The sequence below is a fragment of the Chondrus crispus genome, genomic scaffold (assembly GCF_000350225.1).
Source record: "Chondrus crispus Stackhouse genomic scaffold, scaffold_104, whole genome shotgun sequence".
Taxonomy (NCBI): domain Eukaryota; phylum Rhodophyta; class Florideophyceae; order Gigartinales; family Gigartinaceae; genus Chondrus; species Chondrus crispus.
Window position 1 is genome coordinate 12,152 of NW_005178903.1, and position 11,878 is coordinate 24,029.

The following is an 11,878-nucleotide window of genomic DNA, read 5'->3' on the forward strand; positions in this document are numbered from 1 at the left end:
GAATCCCTCGTTCCACAGCACGTCCAAGGGGATGTCAAGTACTTTGCGCTTTCCCAGCAAAAATAGCTCCACAGGAGCCCTGGTCTTCTCTACACACCTCCAGTTTCGGGGAAGAAGGAGATGCCTGTGATTTTGCTATCTTTTTAGCAAGTTGATGTAAGCAATTCCCGGCGAAACTCTGCTGTCTGGCCTCCCTCCGTGCAGTACAGCTGCGTCCAGTATTTTGGCCATCAGTACACTTCTGCTCAAAGTGGCCTTGTATCGGCTGTACATCATTCTACTGTTTGCATCCCAGTCGACTGGCTCTCCCCCAAAGCACACTGTATCGCACCGTAGCACCAGAAACTAGAAGACCACAGGAGGCGTGCGGTACGGCTAGGGCGTCTCGTGGACGGGACAGCGTGGAAACAAGACATGCGCATGGGGTGCGGTGCATTATAAGGTGACGCTGTAAACTAGTTTTTGATATGAAACAAGTCCAAACCCCTGGCGTCACAGTTGACTTCTGGTAACTACATCGTGGTACCCTCTTTGCTGACTGGAACCCTGGCGCTAAATGACTGCATACTGTACACACATACTATATTATAGTAACGTCTCGATAGCACATGATCTTACAATAAACCGACGCTGGAAAAGAAAGCCCCTCCTGGATACTCTGCCGCACCAATGGCCGGCAAACGAACAGTACCCGTGCGTCTAGCCCCTCGTCACTGAAGCAAGCAAAAGCACTTGGAGGCTGTCGATGTGGCGATGGTTGAGGTACGCAAAAGGGAAGGATACTAAGGATACTGAACTACGGTTGGCACCCCGGTGCTCTATTAAGTCGGCGGCGACGGCCGCTCTGTGACCTCGCGCCCTCCCGGGTTGTCGGAATATAGCAAAGTCTAAGAGTCGTTCTCTACTTTGCTCGCCCCTCGGCGTGCGGCCGAGGCTCCGGCGCTGGCGGCCCCTGCCGCCACAGAAGCGGCAGGGCCTAATGGGTGTGACGAAGGAGGGCGGTGTCGGACGAAACTAATGACCACTACGTGGTCTCGGCGTTTGCCGGGATCTACAAGGGTGAGCGCGGTCTGGTAGCCCGAGTAAACTTCATCTTTCTCTTACTCTCTTTGTTTGTCTCGGGACCAGATTGACAGAGGCAGCATCACACTACCCTATTGTTGGGTTGGACCGAATCTGACAAGGTATGACCTGGATTTGACGGAAATGCTTCGCCTTTTCGGTCGACATGTGGTCATCCACTTAAGTGCGCGAGGAAAGCACGGGGTCTCGGTAGATGAGTTTTCCCGAGTCGGGCTGACTGAATCTATTGACGATAAGCGTGCTTATGATCACGTGGAGGATGATGCTTGGAATATTGAGTCTATCTGCTACGATAGACTCGCAAATAAGTACGTCGCCATCGACGCATGCGATAAGTCGAAGCACCCCATTCTGCTGTATACCCTACAAGTCTGTGGTGGGAACAAATCTTCGGGCCACCAGATCCAGAACGACAAGTTCTACACGAACGGCAGAGACCGCGTGTCAGCTTACCTTCTCATTGATGAGTGGTGCCAGAAGTATCCAGGGCGCTGGTTGGCAATGTCCACTTCCGGGGCCCGCTCAGAGAGCTCTTTGGCGTCTTCTTTCCATATCCACAACCTTGGTGCTACTCCCTATCAAGATCGGACTGATCTATGCATCCCAGCTGCCGTTTGCAACTCGATGCGTGCTCTCGGCGCGCAAAAGCTCGCCGATTCGTATTGGAAGCACTTCAAGGAGAATGCGAAATCGTTTGTGCAGCATGGGAGTCTTCCGCGACGTATTCGTGATCTGAGAGATGCCAACAAGCATCTCAAACGAGAGGAAGTAGTTCTCGAGCATACCTTCGGATCGGTCCCAACAATAGGCAAACTTCTTGATGTCGAGTCGGGAGTGTTTGTTGTCACGCTTGAGGGGAGTTCGAACAAGTTGCATACGGTGTGCGTATCTTCAAAGGATCACATCATATTGGATTGTATGGAACCGTACCCCATGCCCTTCTCCCTTCAAGCTTTGAAACTCTGTCTTGGTGATGGAGTTAGTCTGCTCGAAATTCGGGAAATGCGAAAGGTCTGTCTTGTCCGTGCTTCCACCACAAGAGCGCTTAGCGCTTCCACTAAGCGTCGCAAACGTCGCAAGCTGAAAGCTGAAAGAAATAAGTCGAAATAGCCACGCTCTTTTCTCTTTTCTTGCCTATACGGGTTTCATGATAGCAATTGCATCTATTCTCTACATGCATTAAACGATTTTATGCCTAAGACTTAGCCTTAAGCTTTAACAAAGGACTTAGGCTTCGAACTTCCTTTCACGATATAGGACGAGTCGGCGAGCATGAATAGGCTTCCTGGATACTCTGCCGTGCTGCGACTCTAGCACATATCGCGGGTGGTGAACTTCCAAGATCCGGCACGGGCCGTAGAATTTGGAAACGAACGCGGGCCATTTCGTACCACCGAATGAAGTTCCCCGAGCGACAAGAACTTTGTCTCCCACTTCGAAGAAGTGAGACGACGACGCTACGAGCCTTTTTTCCACAGAGGCCCCTGAGCGAACTGCTCGTGGGACAGATCCAGTCAGGAGCTCCAAACGACGATGATGGTCTAAGGCAGGAACAACTAGGCTTGCACCTGTCTCTGCACTGGAATCCATCCGAGGCGGGATCCCATACATCAGTTCGAATGGCGACACGCCGTTCTTCATGGCACGTCGGCGATATCCATACAGGACCTGGGTGAGTGCTTTGTCCCACTCCATTCCAGTTCCAAGAACTGTCTTACGGACGGCAGCCTTCAAAGTTCCAACCATTCTCTCTGCTCTACCGTTAGACATGGGAGCGTAGGCGAGGACGGTGCGCCAAGTGATACCGTGTCGAGCCATGAAGCTAGAAACGGCCGAGGCTGTGAAGCAGGTAGCATTGTCAGAGACAATGGTTCTCGGAGGGCCGAATGAGTACATGATTTCTCTCTTGACGAAGTCGAGAACCACTTGAGCAGTACTATCAGCAGTGGATAGAGCAATTGGCCATCCTGTGAGGTGTTCGACCGCAACCAACACGAAGCGATTTCCAGACGAAGTGACAGGGAAGGGTCCAGCAAAGTCAATAGAGAAAACATCAAACAAGCTTGTGATGGGAAGGCGCAAAGTTGTCTTATACCTGGGAATCGGACGTGCCTTCTGACACCCGTCACAACTCTTCACGTAGTCTCCCACGTCCATACCAACGGTCGGCCACCAGTACCTTTCCGTGACAAATTGACGAGTGGTCTTCAAGTCCCAATGACCAATGTCGTCATGGAAACCCTTCAGTATCTTTTCGCGATCGGAAATTGGGGCAACAACACGAAGGCCACGAATGGTGCGGCGGAGCAACTTCGACTCCCAGACAAGAAAGTTCTTCGCATTATTCTTCATTCGAGACTTCCTGTAATCATCCAACCCAACCGGTGTTTCGCCTTGCAGATAGGACATGATATCTTGGCAAGACTCTTCTAGATCTTCTGGAGAGTAGATCGGGGTCATGATAGCGAGGGCAAGGTCTCCCTCTTCCTGGCAAGTTGGGTTGTCGCCGTTCTTGGGCTGAATGCGAGAAAGGTAATCGGCTGCACTGTTTGCGGATCCACGACGATATTCCACGGTGAAGTCGTACTCGGCTAAGAAATCTAGCCAACGAGCCAAACGACCGTGGATGTCTTTCTTGCGAAAGGCATAACTAAGAGCCTGATGATCGGTAACCAACTTGAAAGGTGTAAACGAAAGCACGTAAACACGAAATTTCTTCAAAGCAAAGATGACCGCAAGCGCCTCACGCTCACAAGCGGAGTACTTGCGCTCAGATGTATTCATAGTACGGCTTGCGTACTGGATGGGGTGTATTTTCCCATCTTCCTTCTTTTGAGCCAACACAGCCCCGACTGAGACCGAGGACGCATCCGTCTCAACGACGAAGGGCTTCTCGAAGTCTGGGTAAGCCAAGACTGGCGGAGAAGTTAACTTTATGCGTAGTTCATCAAAGGCTTCTTGCATTTCTCCGGTCCATTTCAATCTGCCGTTTCCGGATGTAGCCGCATGGAGTACCGCAGCAATGTCCGCAAACTTGCAGATGAAACGACGGTAGTAGCTTGCTAACCCAAGAAAGCTCCTAAGTTCAGTCGCAGTGGTCGGGATCGGTGCATTCCGAATCACTTCGACCTTGCTCGGGTCAACGGCAATCCCGCCTTTGTCGACAACATGACCGAGCAACTTGATCTTCGCCTGGGCGAAGCTACACTTTGTCGGCTTAAGCTTAAGACCAGCCTCGTCAAGCACATCAAATGCATGCTGCAGGTGGCGAAGATGTTCTTCTATAGTCTTAGAGAACACCACAACGTCATCGAGGTACACACGCACAAACCGCACTCCGCGAAAGATTGTATCCATCATTCTCTGAAATGTCGAAGGCGCATTCATCAATCCAAAGGGCATGACTTCGAACTTATACGTCCCGTAGCGACAGACGAAAGTAGTCATTTCTTTGCATTGTTGTGCCATCCGAATTTGCCAGTAACCACTGAACAAATCCAGAGAAGTGAAGTACGCACTTCCTTCCAAGTCATCAAATATCTCTTCTATTTTCGGCAAAGGCCATCTGTCTGCTTTCATCTTCTGGTTCAGAGAACGGTAATCAACACAGAAGCGTGGATTCCCATCTTTTTTGGATACGATGACGACCGGAAAGGACCATGCGGCGCTGGAAGGCGTGATGATTCCTGCTTCCAGCATTTTGTCCAGCTCTTTCCGAACGATTTCGTTATGCAAGGGAGCCATTCTCCTCGCAGAGTGATAGATCGGATTAGTATCATCTAACTCGAAATGGTGCTTGATTGGGACTTCAGCAGGCCGAAGATCGTCAAGGGATGTAGCAACGATACTCTTATCCATCAGGGCGGTCTCGATGACTGCTTGAGCTTCATTGTCAAGATGCACAAGTTTTTCCCGAAGCATTTTCACGGCCTTGTTGATGACAATCGAATCAGGTGATTCTACTTCCTCATCTTCTCCGGTCGCTCCGTCCAGAGTTAAGTCTAGCTCGAAAGGTTCATCGCCGAGGATGGCGACAACATAAGTCTCTTCTTCCGACGAGTTTTCTGAGGCGAACGACTCGACATCAGAAGTGAAGTCCTCACTATCAGTCTCCGAATCCGCGACGATAGGACTTACTTGATCAAACTCCAGACTCATTTTCACGGTTTTGTTTCCGATCAACATACTAACAGACTGGTGACCTAGATCGATGCAGGCTTGAAGTTCTTCGAGAGTTGGATATCCGATTAAGATATCAACTGGGGATCCTTCAACAACCAAGAAGTTGAGTGAAGTAACAGCGCCATTGAACGTGACAGGAACTTCCTCGATGGAACCTAAGCAGGTTGTCTTTTGTCCATTGGCGACCGTAATCTTCGTCGAGGTCGGCTTTGGAGACAGAGAGAGCTTCGATGCCACAGACGCATTCATAACGTTAGGGATAGCTCCTGAGTCTAACAACGCTCTCATTTGTGTCCCGTAGACTTGGACAGAAACTACTTTCAGACGTTTCGGCAAAGTACCGATCGAAGCAGCTACGGGGCGTCTAGGGCGACTGCTGAACAAACGACGGATCTCTTTCTTGGCCTCGTCGCCATCCCCTCGAATCAGTTGACCGAATGTCAAACCAGAGGGGGCGTTCGCGAGGGAAGAAACCACGTCGTACTTCCCCGAGTGTTCTTGGACGGCGTTCTTCTTACTTGTCCTCTTCTTTCTTGTTCGACGGCCAGGCTTAGGAGGTTTCCTCATGTGGTTCGGAGTCCAGTACTTACGCGGGTTGAGAAGGGACGGGATTGGCTCGCCGCCACCATCTTTTCGCGTCTTGGCCACCGGCTCTCCATCGGCGTTTCTCTTGACTGATGCCACTAACTTCTCATCAGCAGGGAGGTCGTCGTGCGTCATAACACTCACCTGGTTTCGTGCGGAGCCCGTCGGTGTACCCGACACGGCAATATCCGTCTGGGTCTTCTTAGGAGGGTAGGCACTGCTACCTCCCCTCTGTGGACCAATTCGAGCCCAACAGCTTGTCTCTGAATGACCAAATTTTCCGCAGCGAGGGCATTTAGTGTCCCTATGCGGATTCGCATCGCATCTATTAGCGCCATGACCCGGTCGTTTGAAATAAGAACAAGTACGATCGTGGGCGGGGCGGAATGCTGTTGCGTCATCCCTCGACTGATTCTTCTTGATGATAAGGGAAATATCAGCTAGTCGATCAGCTAAAGCGTCAACCTTCGTCTCGAGTGGAGACAAGGGAGCTTTTGAACGCATCATGACCCTTTTTGACCCACCTTGCCCTTTCGGCTCATACATAACTTGCGAGCTCTCTGACCCCTGGTAGCGCGAATTGCTCAAGGAGTTCGCCGCCGCCTGAAAGGCGCAGCGACCAGACCAGAAGTCCATGATTGCATCGAATAGGGCCTTGTAGGTCTTCGCACCTCGATAGATGGCAAACTGGGCCAACTCGAGATGTTCCATCACGGCGTTGCGAAGCAGTCCGAACTTCGCTTCGTCGTTGAATCCCGCCTTCTCGTAGAGACGGTCTGAGTTTCGAAGGGACCCACTGAGATCCCCGAAAGAAAGGCGAGCGGCCATCGCATCCCGAATCACATCTTCAGGTGATTCAACCGGGGCGAACCGCTCGACCAAGGCCTTCTTGACCTTCTGGTAGTCGGAGCCATCTGCACTGATATCTCCGTTCTTGACAAAGGCTTGATAAAAGAACTCGAATGCATCTCCCTCCAGGTAGCGAAGGAGTTCAGATGCCCTTTCTTCGTCTGACTTGCCAGAGGTGGCAACATTCTCGAAGACGAAGAAGAACTTGTGAACGTCGGCCGGCTTCGACCCGTCAAACTGTGACAGGGAGCCGTCTTCTTTGCCACCCCTCCACAAGAGTACCATGTTGACAGCTAAAAAGGGGGGCTGCGCGCGTAGGGGAGAGAGAAAAGCGAGATGTTTATTTCAAGAGGAGGGACAGAACGAAAAAAAAAAAAACAAGAACACCCGGACCGACCCCCCCCCTCTTGAAATAAACATCTCGCTTTTCTCTCTCCCCTACGCGCGCAGCCCCCCTTTTTAGCTGTCAACACCTATCATAAGCAGCGGGGCCAATGCCCTTACTCTCGGTATTCCGGCAGCCAGTTGACGGCATTATCCCTCCTTGCGACACATCGCACATGATACCGCCTCCCCAGTACCAAGATTCCGATGCCTCCCCCTCCTCCTGGCGGAGGCGCCGTCACCACTTTATGTCAGGTCTGTCTCTGCGTAGGTGTGCCTACCCTTGAATGGTCGACCTTTATTGTAACTAGAAGGGGGGAGCCAGGGCGCAGAAGCGGCCGGCCCTTAATGGAGAGGTGCAAGAGATGCGTGAATCCGGCGGCGATTGACGGATAGGGCGGTGTATTGAAAGACGAGAGAAGTAAGAATCGTGCTAATTTGAAGACGAGTAGAGGTGGGGCAACGTCCAGTACGACTGGCTACCCTTCGAAGGTTAAAGCGTGATGCACTATCTTGTGAGGGGAACCACAGTTTCATCATGAAGAGCTTCGCAAGGGTTGCCCCACATGAAACTTTCATGAAGTTCTTGCCCTCCACTGCCAAAGGTTTTTTGGTGAAAATAATGTTTGAATTTTTGGATTTCAGCGAAATTTAAAGACAGGCCACTTTCGTTTCTACAGTAGTGTCTGTTCAGCAATGCGCCTAGTTTGAGAATTTCGCTTCATACAGTATGAGGCATATTTCCCCATATTATTTCACAGGATCCTTCCGACGCCTAGTGTCTATGCACCCAATGGGTGCATTCCGAAATGGCCGGAAAACCAAATTACACAAATATCGACCAATGAAATTGCGACAAATTTGTCGGATTTTCTCCAGATGCGAATTTCTGTAGAGGGATCAGGGACTCCTCTACAGTTCGGCAGTTGCTCCGCCAAATTTCCCGCGATCCAAATACAGGGGGGGGGGGTCGCCATATACTGTAGTGCCATCTTTGTTAGTGCCAGACCCGATATAGTGCTACCCTTTTGCAATTGGCACGAATTTTGAGCCAAAAACGAAGGGTCTCCAGAGAGGCAGTTGGATGGACGTACTGCCCGAGAGCCGCTAGCGCCGCGGAAAGATATTATGCAGTTTACTCACTCGAATAGACTGTGGCGGAAAAAGGCAGGGTCGATGATGCAATTGGACATCTGCAAGTGTAGGCTGGAAAAAGGAGGAAGTGAATGCGACGACGGCTCGGCAGCAACTACCCTTCGAAGGGTAATGATAACATAAATGCTTGATTAGATCTGTCTGTATTGAAGATACAGACTCAAGTCTAATCAAGCATTGCCAAGTATGAGTGATGGCGTCCTGCGAGCGGTCTTTCAGAGCAGTGATGCAAGGAAGTGGATGCAAAAAAGCCGTTATATCTCATTATCTTACAGTGCCTGGTTCGATATAGTGCCGTTTTCGGCCCACTAGCACAGGGTAGCACTATATCGCGACCCCCCCCCCCCCCCCCCCCTGTACGGCATTTCTGCGCACCACCCACCATCTGTGACTCCCATTTTCTTGCGAATGCCTTATTCATAGCGCTCCCGCCAATTCTCTAGGGAAACGGGCGAACTACAGTTGGAATGTTTTTCATTTCCGGGGTGCCGCCACATTTGGTGATTTTGGGAAAATCACAGTTTCGGAATGCACCCATTATTATCCATCATTGACAGCTCGCCCGCCTCCTAACAGGATTAGCTTCTCCTTGTGGGCATCGCTCATACCTATAGGATCAATCCTGTCATCATAAGTAGTTTCAAAGTGGCATGTGTTCTCACCACTCCTCATTATGAGCGTCATCGGCGGCTTCGTCGGTACCCCCGAACAGTTATACTTGGACAACTTCGACATGGCCATCACACGCCGGCTGCTGTCGATCGTGAGTGCCCGACAGACTGGCGGCCATTTTGAGGCCCTTCTAGCATAGAAAGAGCAGACACTTAAACCGGCTAGCACCGCGAAAAGGACGGCACCAGACCCAATTAGGAAGAGTTCATTGACAGTAGCAATCAATTTCTTATCCGAGAGTAGTTCACCCTGCTCACATTGCATCTCATTTGACAACCAACGCACTTCGGTCGGCGACGTTGTCTTCTTACCTACTTTCCAGGCCTGAAAGACGCCCCAAATCTTCCTGAAGTCTGAGAGCATTAATTGGAGCGTGAGGTAGGCTGTAATGGCCTCCCGCCTCGTATCCCATGGGCGTCTCCTGCACATGACCCCCGATTCGCTAGATTCGCTGTTGAGAATGCTGACGCACATTGTGATGTCGCCGTCTTCAACAAACAGATGCACTCCTGCAGTCTCCGTTATCACTGCGTGCGCGTTCTCTCCAATTAGTACTATCGTCTCGTACCCTCTTGACTCCGTGCTAAGTGGTCTGCTTTCAGCTGTAGCGTATTCGCTATAGGTAATTTCCCGGTCCACGTGGCGTCCAAAATCTACAGTGAGCCCTTGTGTTCGGAATTCGTCGTCCTGGATCGTCCCTGATGAAACATCGTGTCTAGAGATAGTGCCTAGTGAGTCCACGCCCGTATTACATTCAACTCCCCAGCTGGCTGGATATTCGGGTGACTTTTCGCAGTCAAGAGCCAGCCGCGGTCTTCCTAGGAGGCTCACCCGTGCAGTTATCTCGTAGTCCGCATACGCAGTCAGGCTTTGAGTGAAGCGTGGCCCTGATAATACCTCGACTGCGCTAACTGAAGGCTCCCTTGTCCAGTGTTTCTCGATAAGGACAACATATTGTGCGGCGTCCGTAAAAAAAACCGTGTCGTTCTTGACCATGAGGGCGCCGTTACTCCCCGAAAACCAGACCTTGTCTCCTTCTCCAGCAAACAACCACTCCCGTTTAGTTGCTGCCGTCAGAAACTGCGCGTTGACCACGCCAAGAGATGTACTGTTGAGTAACGTAAAGATCTCCTCTTCGGTGACACCCCAAGGCTTACCATCATTCAACTCCGCGAAATGGTGGACGTCGTATTCTGTATAACCAACCCGGGCTCTACGCTTGACTGGACTCCACCTCCCAGTCCCATCCTTCCTGACATCCAGGACTGGGACATTGGCGTTGGCATCATAACCTGTCGAAAACAATTGTCCTGTAGGAACTTCCTTAGACCCTGAACCGAATTCGATCAGGAGGTCCACCGCGGCCATGGCAGCCACAAGTAACCCAAGTACCAGTAACATTGGACGGTCCTTCACGTCCTCTTCAACTACTACGGACCCTCTAGTGAATGGCCTAGGTCTTAAAGACACTGCCTGTCCAGCGGCCACGCGGGACCCGGCCCTGAGGGAGATGCCACATGACCACACTTTCGAGACGAGTGTAGTAGCTCCGATACTCACGGTTAAAAATCTAACCACGTTCCACAAAGGGACCCCTATGGCTAGCTCATGAATCATTGCGCACTTGTGTGAGTTTAAAATCTTTTGAAAAAATACCACTTTGAATCGTCAGTAAGTCTTCTTTTTTCGGAGCGGCGGCAGCGCGGCGGCAATCGGGGGCGTTGCGGCTGCGTGTAGGCTTTGGGCGACACAGCGGCACCGGCCAGGCGCCAGCGTTGAGCTGGGAATGTCCGGTGGCTGCGAAGCTGCAGCAAGCGGTAGACCGACGGCAGCTCAGTGGCGGCTCAGCGGTGGCTTCGAAGTGGCGGTGTGCTGGCGGCGGCGCAGAGGCAAGTGCAATGGCGAGGCCGACGCTTTGCAGAGCCAGCACGGCGGCCTTGAGGCGGCGGTGTCCGGCGGCGGCACGGCCGCAAGCGCGGCGTTGAGGTGGTGGCACAGTGGGAGCACAGCGGCCTTGGGCGACGGAATGCGGACGGCGGCGTGGCGGCAAGCACGACAGGGAAGCGGCGGCACAGCGGCAGCGCGGATGACTTGGGGCAGCGGCGGTGCGAGGACAGAGAAGTGGCAGTACGGCGGCGGCGCGGCGCTATTATCCCCACTAGAGGCCCGTCAATATTCCTCACAGTTAAACAAATGGCTCTTGCGACGTCGGGGTCGCAAGTGCCATCCTTTTCGAGTGAAGCAAATACTGAAGCCTTCTGCGACATCCTAACGACATCTCCGATGCGGGCAACCCATTCGTGACCGGAGAAACCACGGCAACAATGCCACATATGATAAACTACATCACAAAGTTTTGCAAAGAAAATGGTGAGGTCTGTTGCCTGTTTCGCAATGCGAACGGCATCAATGCTTTCCTGGCCCCAGGGTCAACACTGCTCTACAAGTGGGGTCACCCTTTTCTTGAACGCGGATGACTTGGGGCAGCAGCGGTGCGAGGACAGAGCAGTGGCAGTACGGCGGCGGCGCGGCGCTATTATCCCCACTAGAGGCCCGTCAATATTCCTCACAGTTAAACAAATGGCTCTTGCGACGTCGGGGTCGCAAGTGCCATCATTTGCGAGTGAAACAAATACTGAAGCCTTCTGCGCCATCCTAACGACATCTCCGATGCGGGCAACCCATTCGTGACCGGAGAAACCACGGCAACAATGCCACATATGATAAACTACATCACAAAGTTTTGCAAAGAAAATGGTGAGGTCTGTTGCCTGTTTCGCCATGCGAACGGAGACGGACTCGCGTGCCTGTGCCCGTCGACTCTCATTATTGTTGCCGAAGCGCCTCTGAAAACAACCCGCTTTCCGCCCCTCCACTCTTTCGGCCAACACCGGCAACCACCAACAACCTTCGTCTGCAAATATCCATCCATCGCGTTGGCAAGCCTGCCGACAACGATGATGACGAA

General features: G+C 51.9%; 2 protein-coding genes across 2 annotated transcripts; both read right to left on the minus strand.

Annotated features, from left to right (window-relative positions):
* Positions 1–8,404: 8,404 nt before the first annotated feature.
* On the minus strand, positions 8,405–8,659 carry CHC_T00001585001 (hypothetical protein). The gene has a single exon (XM_005712433.1). The coding sequence runs from the start codon at positions 8,657–8,659 to the stop codon at positions 8,405–8,407; it is 255 nt and encodes an 84-aa protein (XP_005712490.1).
* A 119-nt stretch (positions 8,660–8,778) lies between these two features.
* Positions 8,779–10,527, minus strand: CHC_T00001586001 (hypothetical protein). Its single transcript, XM_005712434.1, has one exon. The coding sequence runs from the start codon at positions 10,525–10,527 to the stop codon at positions 8,779–8,781; it is 1,749 nt and encodes a 582-aa protein (XP_005712491.1).
* Positions 10,528–11,878: the final 1,351 nt, after the last annotated feature.